This window comes from Pantherophis guttatus, chromosome 4 (genome assembly GCF_059756535.1).
Source record: "Pantherophis guttatus breed Tessera chromosome 4, ASM5975653v1, whole genome shotgun sequence".
Lineage (NCBI taxonomy): Eukaryota > Metazoa > Chordata > Lepidosauria > Squamata > Colubridae > Pantherophis > Pantherophis guttatus.
In genome coordinates this window covers 124444835-124463675 of record NC_142066.1, presented here as the reverse complement: position 1 = coordinate 124463675, position 18841 = coordinate 124444835, and the positions used below count along the sequence as shown (strand labels likewise).

Here is an 18841-nt window from a genome sequence, read left to right as displayed (position 1 = left end):
AGAACTGATGTTTATGTGAATATGTACCATTACGTTTGATGTAGGTATATTTACGCTGATCATATCCTAAAACTCCATCTACCTGTATATATTTTAAAGCATGAGGGCCTCATCCAGTGGTGAAATGTAAAATTTGTTACTATCGGTTCTGTGGGCGTGGCTTGGTGGTGGGATAATGTGACTGAGTGGGCCTGGCCAACTTTTTTTTTTTTACTTTTAAAATCATTTTTTCTACAATTTCTTCGGCCGAAGATGTTGTAAAAAAAATGCTTTTAAAAGCCTCTGAAGATCAGGCAACTCAGTTGGGATCATCAGAGCCTTTTAAAAGCATTTTTTCTACAACCTCTTCGGCCAAAGAGGTTGTAGAAAAAATGCTTTTAAAAGCCTCTGATGATCCCAGCTGGGCTGCAGGATCATCAGAGGCTTTTTTTACTTTTAAAAGCATTTTTTCAGCTGAAGAGGTTGTAGAAAAAATGCTTTTAAAAATAAAAAAAAAGCCTCTGATGATCGCGTGGTTCAGCTATGCATGGGGAGGGGGCAGGATTTTTGCTACTAGTTCTCTGAACCACCCGACCCCATCGCTACTGGATCGGGTGATACAATCCAAACCAGGAGTATATCACCCTTGGCCTCATCCATTAACTGCCTAATTTACAGGAGAATATTAGACATGAAATTGCAAATCTGTAGATCTCCCTTTATATTGTGGAATGAATTCTATATTGAGAAATTCATAATTCACATATCCAAACCAGCATTCTATCAGTAATGCAAATATAATGTAAAACCTAGCTTAGATCCAATGACCTCTGCAATTTCCTTTCTCGAATGCTTGGAAGTTTTCACTTTCTTAGTTCCTCTATATGCAATTTGTGGCTGCATATTATGGCTGCATATAGTCCATGATCAAAAAGCACATTTTTATGACTTTTAAACTACCCAGAGTGGTGGGTGTTAAACATTTTTTCCTATTTTTGGGTGCTTTTGAAAGATTTTGAAGGACAAAAGCTTGTATTGGTTCATTTTAGCTCTGTTAATCTTCATGCCCTATCAGAAATGTATTTAAAAAGTCCTGTTAAAAATTGCAAGGAAGAAATGTTGAAGAAATATTTGAAGTTCTTTAATAATGTAAGGGGGTGACACTTCTTTTGGTTCTATTTCTTATATCTTGTTTTTTGGTGGCATTTAGAAAACATTTATCAATAGAGCAGTTTTAGTTTATTGAACAAACTATGGTTTAATATTATCAATGAAGCCAGCATTAGTTTTTTTGTTTTTTTTTACAGAATGACATCTGGATTGAGCAAGGCAATGACAATGATAGGAAACAGTAAAGGAAAAAATGCTGAGGCACTAAGGCTATCATTAATGGAGAGAATAGCCTGTTTCCTTTCATTTGAGTACTAAACAAACTAGGTCACTGAAGGCCAACTCATTTTTTTTTTGGCCTATCCTAAAAAGTCAGTTATTGCTGCCATTGGAAACACGGCTTTGGTTTCTATGGAGGCCAAATTGAAAGGAAAGACTTAAAAAAGGCCTAACAACTAACCAAGAAAACAAACAAAATTACAAGAAAAAGATGAGCTTGGAAGCCTATATAAAATACTATCAAGGACATGACCCTGCTGGAGAAAGTGTTCACTTTTTGAAGGTGATTTTTGAAGATTGTAAAGACTCAAAAGCTTAAAAGTACAGAGGAACAATAACTGGGGATTGATAATGCATAAAAGCCCATAAAAGCCAACTCCTTTTAAATGATTAAACAAAACACTGTCTTTCTCAGTTTTCAGAGCTCTTCTGGAACTTTCTTTCTGTTGTCCATGCAGGTAAGTCTAGAAAAACATGGGGTGGCTTTAGTGATTTGAAAAGACTAATTTCACATGCACACCTGCAACTCAGACTTATTAAGTATAAAGCAAGTTTAGGAGGACTTGTAAGTTTTTAAATTATACTACCATTCCTGTCATTATTTACATTCTATTTCTTATAAGATAGATTCTCCTTGCCAATGATCCACCACAGAATATCATTAAAAAATTTAAACAATTTCTTAGCAATATCATTGCACCAACTGGAATTAAATCTAATTAGTTTGGCATTAATTAAGCTTTAATAATGTAGTCTAGTATCACCCCTAAATAGTGTGATCCATTTCCCCTTCACATAGGTAAATTGGAAAACATGGTGGTGTCATCATAATTTTTAAACATACTGAGAAAATGACAGAGCTGCAAAATTAAAATAAATGATTAATGACATTTTTTCATGTTTTATACTAATAGGTATTGCTGAGCCTTTAAATTAATAAAGCTGTCAAGATCAGGGTTGTTACAGGATCCAGCACTGAACCAAAATGGAAATTATGTATTCCAGACACCTAAAGATGACACTTTGGAATATTTTAAATTTTAATTAGTAGGTGCAATTATTCTGGCCCCTCCCCCACCTTTAACTACTACAAATTAATTGGCAATTAGTCACAACTAATTCTTTTTTTAACAGTCTGAACTGGAAAGATAGGTGATTACATCTCAATATAGTTGTCTAAGGTGCAGAAAGCACACATGCAGTAAATTGCATTGTCAATTATGCAAAAAGAAAAGAACCAAAAATAAAAAACGAAACTTGTAAAATAAAACAAAAAATGTGCATAGGTTGACAAAAAAGTGTATGCTGTTTAGTGAAGACAACTCCAAAATAACACCCAAATAAACAATAGAGTGACAAACCTCAAATGTATGCTAATGAGTTATTCACTGTTAAATAAGATTTGTGATTTTAGATAGGAATTGTTTGAGCACAGCTGGATATACGTTCCAATGAGAGTCTTTTCTTCCTGGAAGACAGTGTAGTCCTACTACATGGAGCAGAAAGAAATAGGACATAGCTCTCTACACAAAGTCCTGCTGGGTGCATTGGACCTGATGCATCAAACTATTATGCTTTCAATTAAAATACAAGCTCTTTCAAATAAATGAATTTAACTAAAGAACTTCAATATAAGTGCTGTTTGAGTATTCCTGCTTATGTCAAGGACTCAGCTCTTTTCCACTGACATTATCTACCAGACAAGTCACTCTTCTTTCTCCTTCTATTCTTCATGGAAGTCAATATAAATAACAACAGCTTCTTGAGATTCCTTCCTAGATATTCAAATTATATCATAGAATGATGTAACTGTTCTTTGCAATTTAATTTATATCCATAACAGAAAGAAATAATTGTCAATAAATTTGATAAGTCTTGGAAGTCAGCACAGTGTTTTTTATGGTTTCATGTCATCCCAAGTCACCAATTCATAATCTTTTCAGTTTGTTTTTTTGAAACAAATTGTTTCACAGTTTGTTTTTTTCTCTGAAGTCAGTCTTCTTCAATAGGGTGTGAAATTGTTCCTCAGTTAGTAGTGTAGAATAGATTCTGTGTCTCTTGCTTCTAGTTTATCACTGTTATCTATTGAACTTGTTATTTTGTCAGATTGTTTTCCTTATGTAAAGTTGCTTCCTTGAGGTACCTCTTTTGATTTGATAAATCTTAAATCTCTCTTATAAGAAATGTGTATACTTCTTAAACCGTTTGATTTTATTTTCATCCACATGCTACAAACATAGGCGCAATTATTTGGAGGCAGTACAAGCCATGATTGCAAATTCCTATCCATTTATCTCCAGTTTTTTCTTTTTCTTTTTGGCTCTTATTTTACAAAAGAATTTGCAGTGAAAATCTACCAGATTTTCCATTAAACTCTTGCTAAACCCTATCATTAAATTCCTGTTCGGTGAGCCTGTTTTATCACCCTGTAATGCTGTTCTCTAGAACTTGTTACCTTATATTCTGAAGTATTTTCAGCACACTCAGCAATCATTCAGTCATCCAAAAATATTTAAATATCCTTTGTGAGTGCATATGTTTCCAACCTACAAAACTGATCAAACCAAGTCCCAAAATCTAATTTTGATCCAGTTAGCTCATAAAACTCTGTTCTGTTCAATGGAATGTAATAAACAGCAGCTGGCCAGAGGAACGTTTCTTCAGTAGCACCATATTATATAGTTTAAAAAGTTAATAGTAAAAAGATAAAAGGGTCAATAAAAAAAAAAGATAGGGCAAGATAAGGAAAAAGATAAAGGAAAGGAAAAGGAAAAAGATAACAAAAGATAAGAAAAAATATAAGATTAGACATAGGAAAAGAAGAAAAAACATAAAGAACAAAAGATAAAAAAGATGAGAAAAAATATGATAAAAGATTAATATTAAAATAAGGAAAATAAGGCAAAGAAAAGAAAAGAAAAAGATAGGAAAGATAAAACAGATAAGGAAAAATAATGAAAGAAAATGAAAATAATAAAAAGATAAGAAAACAGAAAAAGAAGGAAAGAAGGAAAATAAGGAAAAGATAAGAAAAAAATAAGGAAAAGATAAGGAAATAAGGAAAATAAGAAAACAAAGAAAAAGAAGAAGATTAAAGAAAGATAAGGAAAAAGAAAAGGACAAGGAAAAAGATAAGAAAGAGAAGAAAAGGAGAAAAAGAAATAATAAGAAAAGATAAGAAATGAAAAGAAAAAAGGTAAAAGAAAGGATAAAAAGAAATAATAAGAAAAGATAAGAAAAAATAAGAAAAAGTTAAGAAAAAATAAGAAAAAGGATAAATAATGATCAGGAAAAGGATAAGACTATGTTATATTGCAAGTTTGGGATTACTGTTACCACTTTACCTGTCTAACATGTCACTTTACCCAAAGATTTGTAAGAGGCTCTTTCCACACTTATGCTTTTTTTTATTAAAACAGGACATATGTCTACTTCCAGTATCTACTAAATCTCTCACACTGATCCCATTAACATTTGTTGTGAATCATAATTTTTCTCAGAGATGGTTACAATACTGTAGTTGTTTCTTTTTTCTTCTAGCTTTTAAAGTCCTTGGATAAATGGCCGCCTTTTTCACTGGTTTGACAACTACAGTTAGCGGACTCCAAAATCCCAGAGACCCAACACAATTTCATCTGACCTCTAGGCAACAAATAGTGTTCAAAGGCTAGTACTCACTGTTTTTCCATTCTACCACAATTCCTATGCCTCCACTACTTCTCTTTGTGATCCCTACTTATGAAGAACAGTAACTGTTCTGTTTGCCTTAGGCTGATTCAGGCACTTTTAGTTTTCCAAATGAAAACAAAAAAAAGCAACTCCTGCTTCTCTGTTCAGCTTTTATAGCCATCAATTTTTTTAAAAAAATTGATTTATATGCCACCCTTCTCCGGAGATTCAGGGCAATGCATTAAGCAATACTGGGTTAGCTAGAGGGAGGTCTTAAGGCAGGGGTCCTCAAACTTGGCAGCTTTAAGACTTGTGGACTTCAACTCCCAGAATTCTCCAGAATTCTCCACAACATTCTGGAAGTTGAAGTCCACAAGTCTTAAAGCTGCCAAGTTTGAAGACCTCTGTCTTAAGGGGACAGGGCACCAGCAGCCTAGGTGCTGGCTGTTTTGAGGCTGCTAGTGCACTCACAATTGGACACACTTATCCAATTGGTAGATAATCCACAATTATCTACCGCTGCCTTTATCTTTTTTTTGTGGAGGTAGGATTTATTGATATTCCACTTAAAAAATTATTTGATTATAATTCATGGTTTCTTAGGGAATTCTTTTACACTGACTTGTATATTAATTGGTTGAATAATAATAATTCTATTTCTCTCAGAAGTATATTTAAAACCTATAGTATGATCTTTAAAAAAGCATGCTTTCAGACACATATATCTAATTGTTTGTTTGATGCTGTAAATATTGCTCATTCATTTATTTCAGATTCTTCTTCACATTTCATAATCAGAGATGTGATTGGCTATTATATGAAAAAGACCTTTTTAGTGATCACACTAAGACTATGGATCTTTCTGTTCAGAAAGTCATACTTTCATTAGGAGAGTATTCCTTTGCCTGGTTGTTAATGTTTTGATGCTAAATTCATTTAACTTGCTTGTCTGAAATTGACTATTAGTGTCCTTTTTTAAAAGGTATTTCCAATTATTATCATATTGTTTTTTAAAAAAACTGTTCGACATTTTGTTATTTTAACCATCTTGTTCTTTCTTGAGTGTTCTTTTTAAAATAAAGGTGGAACATCAATTTGAAATTATCAACATAAAAATGCAACCATCTGTGATTGCATTCAGTTCCCTTTTGTGTGAATACTTGGTGACAAACTTGGGTGTAATATGTGAATTGGCTGTAATGGATTTAATCTGATTTCCTACTTCTTCTCTAGAGAGTACATTAGAATAGAGACATCTCCCATCGTGTCTGCATCATGATTACATTTCCTTGATTATTTAATCAAAGCCTGCCATAGTCTTTCAGAACCCTGAATTGTTTGCATAAAATCAGTTAGAAAAGTTGAATGGCCAGAAATATTTATTGAGCATTCTTTTATCAAAGTGCAACTGAAAACTTTTATGTACTGAATCATACAAAAGGAGGTAATGAATGCAATTGTATATTGTGCTGCATAAATCATTCTTACTGAAATGTGCAAGATTTCAGGATTATAGAATAAGCACTAATTTTATTACGTTGGTCATCTTATTGCATATACTGAGCAAGACAAACTTACTGTACAAGGTGTTTGCATCCATGGCTCCCCATCAATCTGCATAGGCAAAGATTTGCTAGTCCTAATGCAAGAAAATATAGGAATGCAGAGAAAATAAATCAAGGACATGTTTTAAATGCTGCATCTGATATGGAAAATGGTACAGTGTAAAGTCATAATCATAGTTGAAAAATAAGGCATATACACCTTTTTTAACATACAGTATATATGTGTGTGTATTTTCCAATTCCATAATAAATCCATAATTCATTATTTTTTTAAAAAATCAAATACAAGCATGATTGATTTAACAATTTTGGCTCAAGTTATTCTTAGTTAACTTTGCCATATGGTAAATTAGCAATTTGTTTCAACAGGTCTCCAACAGGCATGTTTCCAGGAGATATCTGAGCCAACATATTTGACAAATCATTCACAGAATTAAAGAATCATAGAGTGGGAAAGAACTATTTAAGACACTAAATTCAACCCACTGCTCAATGCAGGAATCCAGATTAAAGAATCCCTAAAAATTATATCGGAGTTCCTGTTAGAATACAACTAATAAAAACAGCTCGCTACTTCCCATGCAAATTATTCCAGTATTGAATTGCTCTTACCATTATACTAATACTCCTAAAATTCTCCTAAAACTTGTCTTCCTATAACTTAAATTTCTTTCTAAAATAACTTTTACAAAGTAATGCAGACTACGATGATAGAACACAAGTTCCATGCTTTCCTTCCATGCATCTTTCCAGGTACGTGAACAGTCCATATCACCTTTCAATCATCTTTCTTTTTCAGGCTAAAATTTCCGCAATCTCTCCCTATAATTTTCAGTCTTCTGATCACTCTCCTTGTCTTTTACTGAACTGCTTGAAATATAGTGACCTATTTGTAGAGATGTGTAGAATGGGATACAATATTCATGATAAGGTCTGACTGAAGCAGAATGTAATGGAATTATTATTTCTTGGGATTTCTTGATACACCCTAACATTGAGTTATTTTTTAGCTGACTTTATGCTACTTATTCATATTCAGCTTGTGAGTAACAAGATCCTTTTCACATGTATTAGAATTAAGGTAGCTAGCTCACACCACAAAGAAGAGTCAGTCAAGCTATTCTCCAAAGCACCTGAGGCAGTGGTGAAATCCAATTTTTTTACTACCGGTTCTGTGGGTGTGGCTTGGTGGAAGTGGTGTGGCTTGGTGGGAGTGGTGTGGCTTGGTGGGAGTGGCTTGGGTGGGCATGGCAGGGGAAGTATACTGCAAAATCTCCATTCCCACCTCACTCCAGGGGAAGTATACTGCAAAAACTCCATTCCCTTCCCACTCCTGGGGGAAGGATATTGCAAAATCTCCATTCCCACCCCACTCTGGGGCCAGCCAGAGGTGGTATTTGTTGGTTCTCCAAACTACTCAAAATTTCCACTACTGGTTCTCCGAACTGCTCAAAATTTCCGCTACCGGTTCTCCAGAACCTGTCAGAACCTGCTGGATTTCACCCCTGAAGGTAGGACAAGAAGCAATGGGTAGAAACTAATCAAGGAGAGAAGCAACCTAGAACTAAGGAGAAATTTCCTGACAGATAGAACAATTAATCAGTGGAATAACTTGCCTCCAGAAGTTGTGGATGCTTCAATACTGGGAGTTTTTAAGAAGATATTGGATAAGCATTTGTCTGAAGTGGTGTAGAATTTCCTGCCTAAGCAGGATGTTGGACTAGAAGACCTCCAAGGTCCCTTCCAACTCCGTTATTCTGTTCTATTCTGTTCTGTATGCATTAAATATATTAAATGGATCACTTTGTATTTGATTATATTAATTTCAGCCTATTTCCCCAACTTTCTGAAATATTTTTGAATTTTTATTATTAGTATTAACTATCATAACCAGGCTTGTCTGTGCAAATCAAATCCATTCATTCATTTAATCCATTTTTTATTGGATTTATTGAGAAAAATCTGGGAGTATACAAAGCCAAGCAGCGACTCTTCTGGTACCCGTCTTGATGCCATTCTCCATCAGAATTCTTGCTGTGGATTTTTAGACATGCCATATGTACCATATTTAACTACCAAATCTTAAATAGTCAGACTTTATTGAAATCTAGTCATATAAGGCATCCCTTATATGCCTATCTACTTGGTGGTAAAGAAGCTACTAAATCAGAAAATTACTCTGAGATATAGCAAATTATGTTGTGGAGTTTAAAGTGATTTTGCTTTTTCTTATTATTTATTACTTTTTGCCATCTTTAGAGCAGCTACTGTACATTATTTTCTCTTATTTTTATTTTAAACATATTGGAAGTTGTACTGTTTGTTTTTCTTTGCATTTCTGTTAATTTAATACCATTCAGATTTAAGTTTTCTGCTATTACTTAAACAGACTATAAATACTTGAATCATTTTTCTTTGGTGACTTGTGCAACTTTTTATTTTTCTATTTTCACTAACTTTTTCTGCAGCCGTACTTCCTTGTCTAATGTCCTCCATTTGTTTTTGTTTTTTGTTTTACTCACTGGAACTGTTTAATCCTTAATTTTTTTCCCCTTTTTTATACATTCCACCTATCTTGTGTTTCTTTTCCCATTAGCTTTTTCTGCCTTGTATCTTATTTATCCTTAGTTCTGAATTTATTACAATTGAATTATTCAATTAATAGGATGAATACAACTTATTGACCTGTCAAAACTAACCTATCATGTGAAGATAACTAATACATGCTGATCTTACTAACACAGAAAAGTTACATCTCAAAAATTCAATGGTTGTCATATTTTGTGTCATACTTGTTGTAATATTTTGTGAATAGAGTGCCAGACAACTCATTTGACAAAAGAACATGAGCAATACAAGTTGTATCTGATCAAAAATCAATCCCAGTATGATGTTTTGTCCAACCTGAAGTGTTTTGAGATAATTCCATGGTTGCTTCCATTTAGTAGTAAATGATATATTACTTTTGAATTAACCATTGAGAGTATCTTCTATGATTTCCTTAAAACCTTATTTAAAAACATCCAAGCTATTAAGTATGAGTCTGAGTTCTAGAAATGTATTACTTAGAGTTGGTAATGCCAGATTACACCTGTTCTGATTTTTAGTTGATAAAGGCAAAGAAATTTTTTTTCATGGAAAAATTGTTTCTTACCTAATGACAACAGAAGAACACTGAGAAAGACGTCTTCCTGCACTTTTCAGTCCAGTATATATTTGTCCCATTTCCATGGCTCCTTCCAGGCCAACCACTTCTACCAATTGATCACTTAGGTCTGAAAACAAAATGTACAGCTCTACTGAAAACTGTGGAGGAAGCAGTTAATACAAACAGCATCCTTTTGTCTTATTCTCTCACTCTTCTCAATAAATATATACACAAATGAACTAGAAATTAATAAATAGTTCTTGCCAAAATATTACTATTTCTAACTAACAGCACCTTTGAGGAATATATTGGAATGAGGAGAGTTTGGAATGTTCTAGCATGTCATTGAGAGAATAGCCTTGGTGACAACTAAAATAGAAGTAAAACTGATTTCAACAAAGCTATTTTCTTGGTTCATCATTAAAAAAATACTATAATCTTTGCATTGCTACCTTTCCACAAATATAATCAGATATCACAATAAGCAAAGCATGTGTTCAGACTACACACACAAAAAAAGCATTAAGCATTAAGATTTAAAAAGTCACCTGAACTGGAAGAAAAAGCATTTTTTATGTAAAGCTGAGAACGAGCATGTTCCCTGTGCCAATTGTCTTAACTCTGAATTATTGTTCCTTCAGTTTCCTACTATGTCATGACTGGCAACAGAGATTTCATATCCATTTATTAATCAAAATTTCAAATCAGAACCAAGCCATTACAGATATGGTTAATAGATGGATTTTAAATAATTCTCAGTGTGAATGTAATGGGAATGCAATACGCGTTGTGTTCTAAGTTAAGTACATTATATCAGGCAAGGGTGATATATCACTCTCTGTTCATCGATTCATTGAAAAGACCTTAGTATACTTGGATTAACAAGGCATCCTGCATAAGAAGTGCCTACCCAAGAAACTGGAACATGCCATTGTAATTAAATCCTATTCATGCTTATTTAAAAGAAAGTCTCACTGAATTTATAGGTAAATTGCATATCCAAGTATCTTTATTAAGGATTACATCCCATGGATTTCAGTTTCTTTAGAAAGATAGCTTTAATATAAAGTTTTAAAATTTTATTTTTAACTACTCAGAAATAAATTACACTGAGTTAAACAAGACTTACTGTTATGTAACCTTGTATAAGATTGGAGCTTAGACTAAAAACTTATATTATTTCTGAAAAACTGTTTTGACATGATTTATTAAATTAAGACTAACCAACCACATATTAGAATGACATGAATTCAGGCTGTGTGATTAAATTGATGCATAAACTCAGATATATGATCACCAAATCTTAAAAAGTAGTAACTTAAAACATATACACACACTTTTTGTTACTCTACTTTTGCTTAAACTTGTTGCCAAGAACAGATGGATAACGAACAAAAACATTTTATTTCATGTTCATGTTTTTTTGCTTAAAATTCATGTTTCAAAGATTGATTGTTAATACAAATTTTCTTAGAAAATATTCTCCAAACTATAGAAAAAAATAATCAAATACTTGTTACTCATCTATAATTATCTTTATGATAATATAGATATTATTATATTATAGATAATAATATATAGATATTTATTATATTATAGATAATATAATAAAGTATAGAAAAAGTTGGTATGAGAAGTGGAAATCCCAATAAATTTTTAAAATAAATGAAAAATCTTCATTTCACAGATTAAATCTCTACAAGAAAAGTCATCTGGATCTAATATACTAGTCCTCGTTGAGGGTAGCACTCCTCCTAAAGTTGTGTGTCTGAAATACCAGGGGTCCTTCTCCACTTGCTAGTCCTGCTGTAAATCTTTGGTCACCTTTTGTGGTGGCCCAAATTATGCTGTTTCTGAAACAGGATGCATTGGCATCCTTCTAATCTCATCAATGAATGGATAGATAACTGCTTTATCCTACTAGGGGCTGCTTTTGAAACTATAATTGGTCTAAATGCAGTTGCCTACTTGCTGATGGATTGTTCCCAGTTTAACAGAGTAATACATATTCTGTCGCTGCTGCATCGTAGTAGGCATAGGTAAATTCAAAATTACAGTTATTATTTAATTCAATTCAAAGTTCTGGTCATTATCTATAAAGTCTTTATGGCTCAGGTACTTATCTCCTGTGGTGCATATTCTCTGAATAGATTCTTTATGTTCTTTGTACATTTCTGAGAATATGTGTCTGATTTCTACCACCAATATTATCTAGTTAGGTAATGAAAATTTGCAAACAAACAACCAAGCTCAGGGAGCACCAAGTACTCCACAGTCCTACTCTTCCAGATAGTTCAAGGTATGGTCATATGGAGGATATTTCTAGAACACTCTCTATCTCTGAGGATAGGATGGCATTTATTATATATTTTTATTTATTATTTCCTTACTGCTGTTTCAGTTGCAGATAGGTGATAAACACTCAAATGCCATGACATAACAAATATAAAAAAATAAAAACATTATATTTTATCAAAAAGTACTAATAATCATCACGATAAGCAGTTGAACTCTTGGTAACAAACAATCATTTATGTAGGGTGGGAATTCATCATTCTGTCATAGTCTTGCTTGTTTAATTAGGCTGGAGAATATTGGTCACATTTTTATTTTTCTGAATAAATGACTACAACAGTTATTGCTTGAGCATAGGTTGTAGAGGTTCTCATTTGCAGAGGGAAGAATCATAAATGCTTCCATTTAAGAAAGAATTGTTTAGCTTCGTTGCAATAAACATTCATCCCATACAGTATATCACTGAATATGCCAACTACTACTTCTCCTAATGAATTACAATGATATGGTGTTACCCTTATCAGAGATCTCTTAAAAACCATTACGGTAGATAAATTTGTAACTAGACCAGACTCTATCTGTTGAATATTCAATTATACTGACGGTCCCTAATGGCCGAGTTAGTTACTGCCTGTGTTCTGATTGGTTATAATGTGACAGCTCGGGCTATAAAAGGGAGCTGTCAAGCGCGGGAGTTGTTGTTGCCATGTATGCCTGAAACAGATTGAATAAACGTTGTAGTTGCTGTTCCTCATCGCCTCAGAGTCGTTCTCTCGCTAAGGATTTATTAGTGGCGACGAGGATGGGATCGGCCTGCAGAACTCTGTGAAAAGCGAAAGTGAGGTACGAAGTTGTGAAGCAACTCAGCTGTAATGAAGAGTCAAAGGGGGTGGAGAATGGCGTCCTCACACAATTTTGCCCCATTCAACCCTGCGATGGAATCGTGGGAGGCATTGTAGCCAGATTTGACTGTTTCCTGATAGCTAATGATTACAGGGAGCTGTCTAGTGAACGGAAACGAGCATATTTTTTAAGCTTCTGCGGCCCAGAAATGTTTGAGACTGCTATAACCCTCATGGCTCCCCAATCTATTCATACAGGGACATGGGAAGAGTTTATGTTAAAGTTAAAGAACCACTACGCTCCTGCACTGTCTCGAATCACTCGCCGCCAACATTTTTATCACCGCGATCAGGCTGAGGGGGAGTCAATTAGCCAGTACGTTGCGGCATTACGAAAAGCGGCCAGGCACTGCCAATTCGTGAATTTGGATGATTATTTGCTGGACAGACTAGTCAGTGGGGTGAGGGATGAGAACCTGAAAAGATGCCTCATCGCCAAACCGGAGCTATCCTTTCAGGAGACCCTGGATGAAGCATGTGCCGCGGAGCTGGCCAACCTCTCCTTGGCGGATTTGCCCCGCGGACAACAGCTCAATAAGCCTAAAGGCGAGCCCATTCATTACAATGAGGGTGAGTTTAGCGATGAATATGATTCCAGCGTGGACTCCGAAGTGGACCACATAAAAAACATGTCACGCCCTGCTAGACAAGCCAGGCAGCCGCCGGAAACTCCCTGCAGCAGTTGTGGGGGTAGTCACGCTAGAGCTACTTGCCGTTTGAAGGACGTGCTCTGTCGCAGGTGTGGTCGCAGGGGCCACATTGCAAGAGTATGCAGGGCACCGAAACCGGCGGAGATGCCCCCGCCCCCCAAGGCCAATCGTCGTGCTCCTGTCAAGAAGACAACTTGTCCGGCCAGCCGTAATTCATGGTCTCGTGAGCAGGGCGGGGTTAACATGGTCCACCCTGATTCTCCTGGGGCAGCCCGCCACAAAATTAACATGACTGTATGTATTGAAGGCCAGCCGTGCCAGATGGAGGTGGATACTGGCTCCGCCCATTCCATCATGTCCTGGAGCACTGTTAAAAGACTGGTGCCGCGGATGGCCAAAAGCCGCCTCACCCCATGCCACTTACAGTTAAGGGATTTCCAAGGGAACCCGATAGCCGTCGTCGGTTCTGGCTGTTTCAGGGTTACTTTTAAGAATTTTTCTGGCCGCCTGCCCCTAATCGTAGTGGAAGCCCCGCTGCCAAGCTTATTGGGGTTGAACTGGTTCCAGGCTCTGGGACTCACTCTGCAGGGGGTAAATACCATCTGCTCGTCTGAATTGGACATGCTAATTCAGGAATTCCCCTCAGTATTCGATGGCACGTTGGGGTGTTATACTGGTGCCCCGGTGTTGTTCAGTTTGGACCCCCAGATTCCCCCTCGACGATTAAAGCCACGCCGAGTGCCCTTCGCATTACAAGCAAGAATGGATGCCGAATTGGATAAGTTGATATCACAAGGGGTCTTGGAGCCTGTGGAATTTGCACGGTGGGAGACGCCTATTGTGACCCCTATAAAAGCGGATGGCTCAATTTGAATTTGCGCAGACTATCGTGCAACTTTAAATAAGGCTCTTTTGGGTCACACGTATCCTGTCCCCGTTGTACAGCATCTGTTGCACTCCTTGGGCCGGGGGTCAGTTTTTGCCAAGCTGGACCTGGCTCAAGCATACCAGCAATTACGGGTGGATGACCAAACAGCAGAGGCCCAGACAATTGTGACCCACCGGGGGGCGTTCCGCTGTCGCCGCCTGCAATTTGGGGTTAGTGTGGCCCCGGGGATCTTTCAGAGCATGATGGAGAGGCTGTTGCATGGAATCCCCGGGGTCATGCCATATTTTGATGATGTTCTGGTAACAGCGAACAGCACGACTGACTTGAGGGATAGGCTGCGTTTGGTCCTTCGTAAGTTTAGCGACGCCGGACTCAAAGTGAACAAAGCCAAGTGTCAAGTTGCTGTACAGCAGGTGGAGTTCCTGGAGTTTTTGCTCAATGGTGCTGGGATTCACGTGACCACTGCTAAGACTTCTGCTATCCTGGATGCCCCGACCCCTCAGGGTAAAACCGATCTACAGGCCTTCCTTGGTCTGTTAAACTTCTATGCGGTTTTTCTACCACATAAAGCCTCCATTGCAGAGCCCCTGCACTGCCTTTTGGACCGAGGGGCAGTATGGCATTGGGGTGCCAAGGAAGCCGCTGCGTTCCAGGCCGTGAAACACCTGCTGACATCTAATGCCATTCTCACACAATTCTCGGACTACCTCCCACTTACACTAGCATGTGATGCCTCCCCATATGGGGTTGGGGAGGTATTGAGCCATAAGTTCCTCTCTGGCCGAGAACTGCCCATTGCCTATTTTTCCAGGACCTTGGCTCCTGCTGAGTGTCACTACTCACAATTGGATAAGGAGGCCCGTGCTCTAATAGCCGGGGTCAAACGTTTCCACCATTACCTGTACGGTAGCTCATTTGTATTGTATACTGATCACAAACCCCTTTTGGGAATTCTGGCGGGCAACCGCCAGGCACCACAGATTATGTCGCCCCGCATGACTCGCTATTCAGTATTCCTAGCTGCGTACTCTTATCAACTGGTTCACCGCCCCGGCCGGGACATTGCTCATGCTGATGCTTTGAGCCGTTGCCCCGTTCCTGCTTTACTTGCTGACCCAGTTCCTGTCTCTTCAGTGTTCCTGATTGAGGATTCGTCGCTTCTTGTCACAGCTCCCGACATCGCCCATCTCTCGGCGAAGGATACAGTCCTATCCCAAGTGCTTGGATGGATGGCCAGGGGTTGGCCACCAGGGCCTTTCGGCTCTGAATTCCAGCCCTACGCTTTGAGGAGGCTCGATCTATCCACACAGGCTGGATGCCTGCTGTGGGGACACAGAATGGTGATCCCACCCCCCTTGAGACGCTCCTTGTTACAGGAATTACATCAGGGTCACCCGGGGGTGGTGCGCATGAAGGCGTTGGGTCGGTGTTATCTGTGGTGGCCACAGTTAGATAAGGATATCATGCAGTGGGTTTCAACCTGCTCTCAGTGCCAGGCAGCCCTGCCTATGCCGGCCAAGGATCTGCCACGGGAGTGGGAGGATCCTAGGGCCCCGTGGTCCTGGTTGCATATTGACCTAGCAGGGCCTATGCAAGGGCAGTCCTTCCTGGTGGTGGAAGATGCATTTTCAAAGTGGGTGGAGGTGGTACACATGCGTTCCACCACGTCAGAGACCATTATTAAGGCGCTAGGCCGGCTGTTTATCACCCATGGGTTGCCAGATATGATGGTGTCCGATAACAGCACCCAATTTACATCTGCTGAGTTCGAGGGGTTCCTGGCGCACAGGGGGATATGGCATTGTCTAATATCGCCATTCCACCCAGCTAGTAATGGTTTTGCTGAATGCGCCATGAGGTCGACTAAGGACGCACTAAGAAAGATGGGTCACGGGAGTTGGAGTGAATGCCTAGAAGAATACTTGATGGCACAGCATACGACGCCCTGCCAACTGACTAACAAAAGCCCTGCCGAGCTCTTAATGGGCCACAAACTACGCACCATTTTAGACCGAATACACCCCTCGTATTGCCCGAGCAAACCACTGGATTCACGCAGTAGGTACCAGCCGTTCCAAGTAGGAGACCCGGTTTATGCCCGAAACTACGCGGGTCAGCCGTTATGGCTGGCTGGAACAGTCGTGGGGGTAGTGGGGCCCTGCTCCTACCAGGTGGAGGTAGATCGGCATAGGATTTGGAAGCGTCATAAAGATCAAATGCGGGCCAGGAGGGTGTTAGTTCCCCGGCAGGACGATAGAGAAATCCCGAGCGCACGGCCGTTCGGCACAGCCGTGAGCAGTTCGGCCACCCCGATCCCATCCGATGCACCTGCAGAGGAATTACCTGTTGCAAGAGGGGAACCGGGGGAGGAAGTGTCCGGGATTCCCAGTTGTCTAGACAGGGCACTTAGCAACTCGAATCAGCCAGCGGAACGAGATGAGAGGGTGGAGCCCAGGCGATCAGGGCGGGTGCGTCGGAGACCAGCGTATTTAAGTGATTACGCATGCGCCTGACGAGTGCAGGCGCAAGCTTGGTGAGAAGGAGTGTTGAATATTCAATTATACTGACGGTCCCTAGTGGCCGAGTTAGTTACTGCCTGTGTTCTGATTGGTTATAATGTGACAGCTCGGGCTATAAAAGGGAGCTGTCAAGCGCGGGAGTTGTTGTTGCCATGTATGCCTGAAACAGATTGAATAAACGTTGTAGTTGCTGTTCCTCATCGCCTCAGAGTCGTTCTCTCGCTAAGGATTTATTACTGTCCATTAAGGAAAATTCGGCTTGTGCCCCTACTTTGTGACTATCCACAGGCCACTTTCCTAATGTAACTGGCTTTTCTTAAATTGTTTTATTGTTACAACTCACTCTAGCAGAAGTTCCTTTTGAAATTCAAATGAAATATATGACTATCAGATAATATTGTGCTTTATAAAAATATCCCGTCTCTTAGAGCTCTTAACTTACAGTGGTTGGTTTAATACCTAAATTTCAACCATCAGATTCTTTAGCAATCTAAAGCTATCTTCAAATCTTGTTAGATTTATTGTTGACATCTTTGACCACTTTTACGTCCATTCTCTGCTTCTGATAAATGGGTTTCATAAAAAAGATGTGGGAAATAAATGGCATAAATAAATAGCTCGCACAACCCTGCATATAAAATATTAATCTAGATCTGATTAATGAGGAATTGAAATGACCATTTTCTTAGAATTGCCCTGCCCAATTTTTCCAGATATGTAAGACTCATTTATTTATTTATTTATTTATTTATTTATTTATTTATTTATTTATTTATTTATTTCCTTCCTTCCTTCCTTCCTTCCTTCCTTCCTTCCTTCCTTCCTTCCTTCCTCTCTCCCTCTCTCCCTTGCCTACATTTTTGTATAAATAACATCATTGGTAAAGTGTGATAACAATGATTCAGTCCAGACACCCACCCTCCATTATGATTTTCTACATCCTCAAATTTTTGACAGTCTGTTGGCTCTACATTGAAGCTTGTTCATGACATGAAACCTTTCCCTTGTTTTCTGTGTGAATGACCTATCAGAGACCATGTGGGAATGTTTGCATAGCACCATGCTGCTCTGTCCTCTTCCACAAGCCAAAGTACTTCACACTTCTCTTCAGATTAGTGTTATGGATAAACAAAGCTGCTCCCACAGTGATTGCTGATGTCAGCCACTTGCAAATAGCATGTAAAGGGCACCTGACCCTTTGCCCTTATTCCTAAAATGTATCTACAGCTGGGCGGAGAGAAGAATAAAGTCACCATGAGGATTTTTCTTTCATTTCTTCTGCTTGGACTGCTTGAATTAAAAAGACAAAGTGAAATCTACATAAACCTTTGTTTGTCTTTGCAGTGCCCCATTCTTATTGTATACTCAAGATAATGATAAAATATTTAAGAAACCCAAGAGCTTTTTAGAAATCTTGGATGAAAAGCATTATTGGACCAATGCACCCTTAAATAGAATACTACATTTAAACATTTTTCTACAAATATAAATCAAAGAAAATAAACAAGGGCAGAGGTGAAAAGGAACCTAGTAGTACTATGATTAGAAATAGTGATTTACACATGGAGGATTGTTCCTCTATAATGGAGCTGTTTTGTAAATACTCAATTCATCTTAGCCATATATAAGTATTGCAGACCTGGCAAGAGATTGAAAGTCTCTATTAGAATTTAGGGTTATTGCACTTAGTCAAGTACATTTACATAAAAAATATCATTGGTTGGTAGTAAATCTCTCCCTCTTGGCAGTTTGTCTTTGGAGTGATGAGGATACATGACTCCTAAATGTAATTAAAACTTAGTAATCATTACACTGGGGAAAGTTTGCGTTCCAACT

The 18841-nt window shown here is 38.0% G+C and overlaps 1 protein-coding gene across 3 annotated transcripts in view; it reads right to left on the bottom strand.

Annotated features, from left to right (window-relative positions):
• DGKB (diacylglycerol kinase beta) overlaps positions 1-18841 on the bottom strand; it is a 296607-nt gene that overhangs the window by 5378 nt on the left and 272388 nt on the right. For all 3 annotated transcript variants that reach the window (XM_060685674.2, XM_034402586.3, XM_034402587.3), the window contains 2 exons: positions 9757-9877; positions 6616-6676 (listed from right to left, as the gene is read on the bottom strand). In XM_060685674.2, the coding sequence (XP_060541657.1) occupies positions 6616-6676; positions 9757-9877 (182 nt within the window). The remainder of the gene's footprint in view (positions 1-6615; positions 6677-9756; positions 9878-18841) is intronic.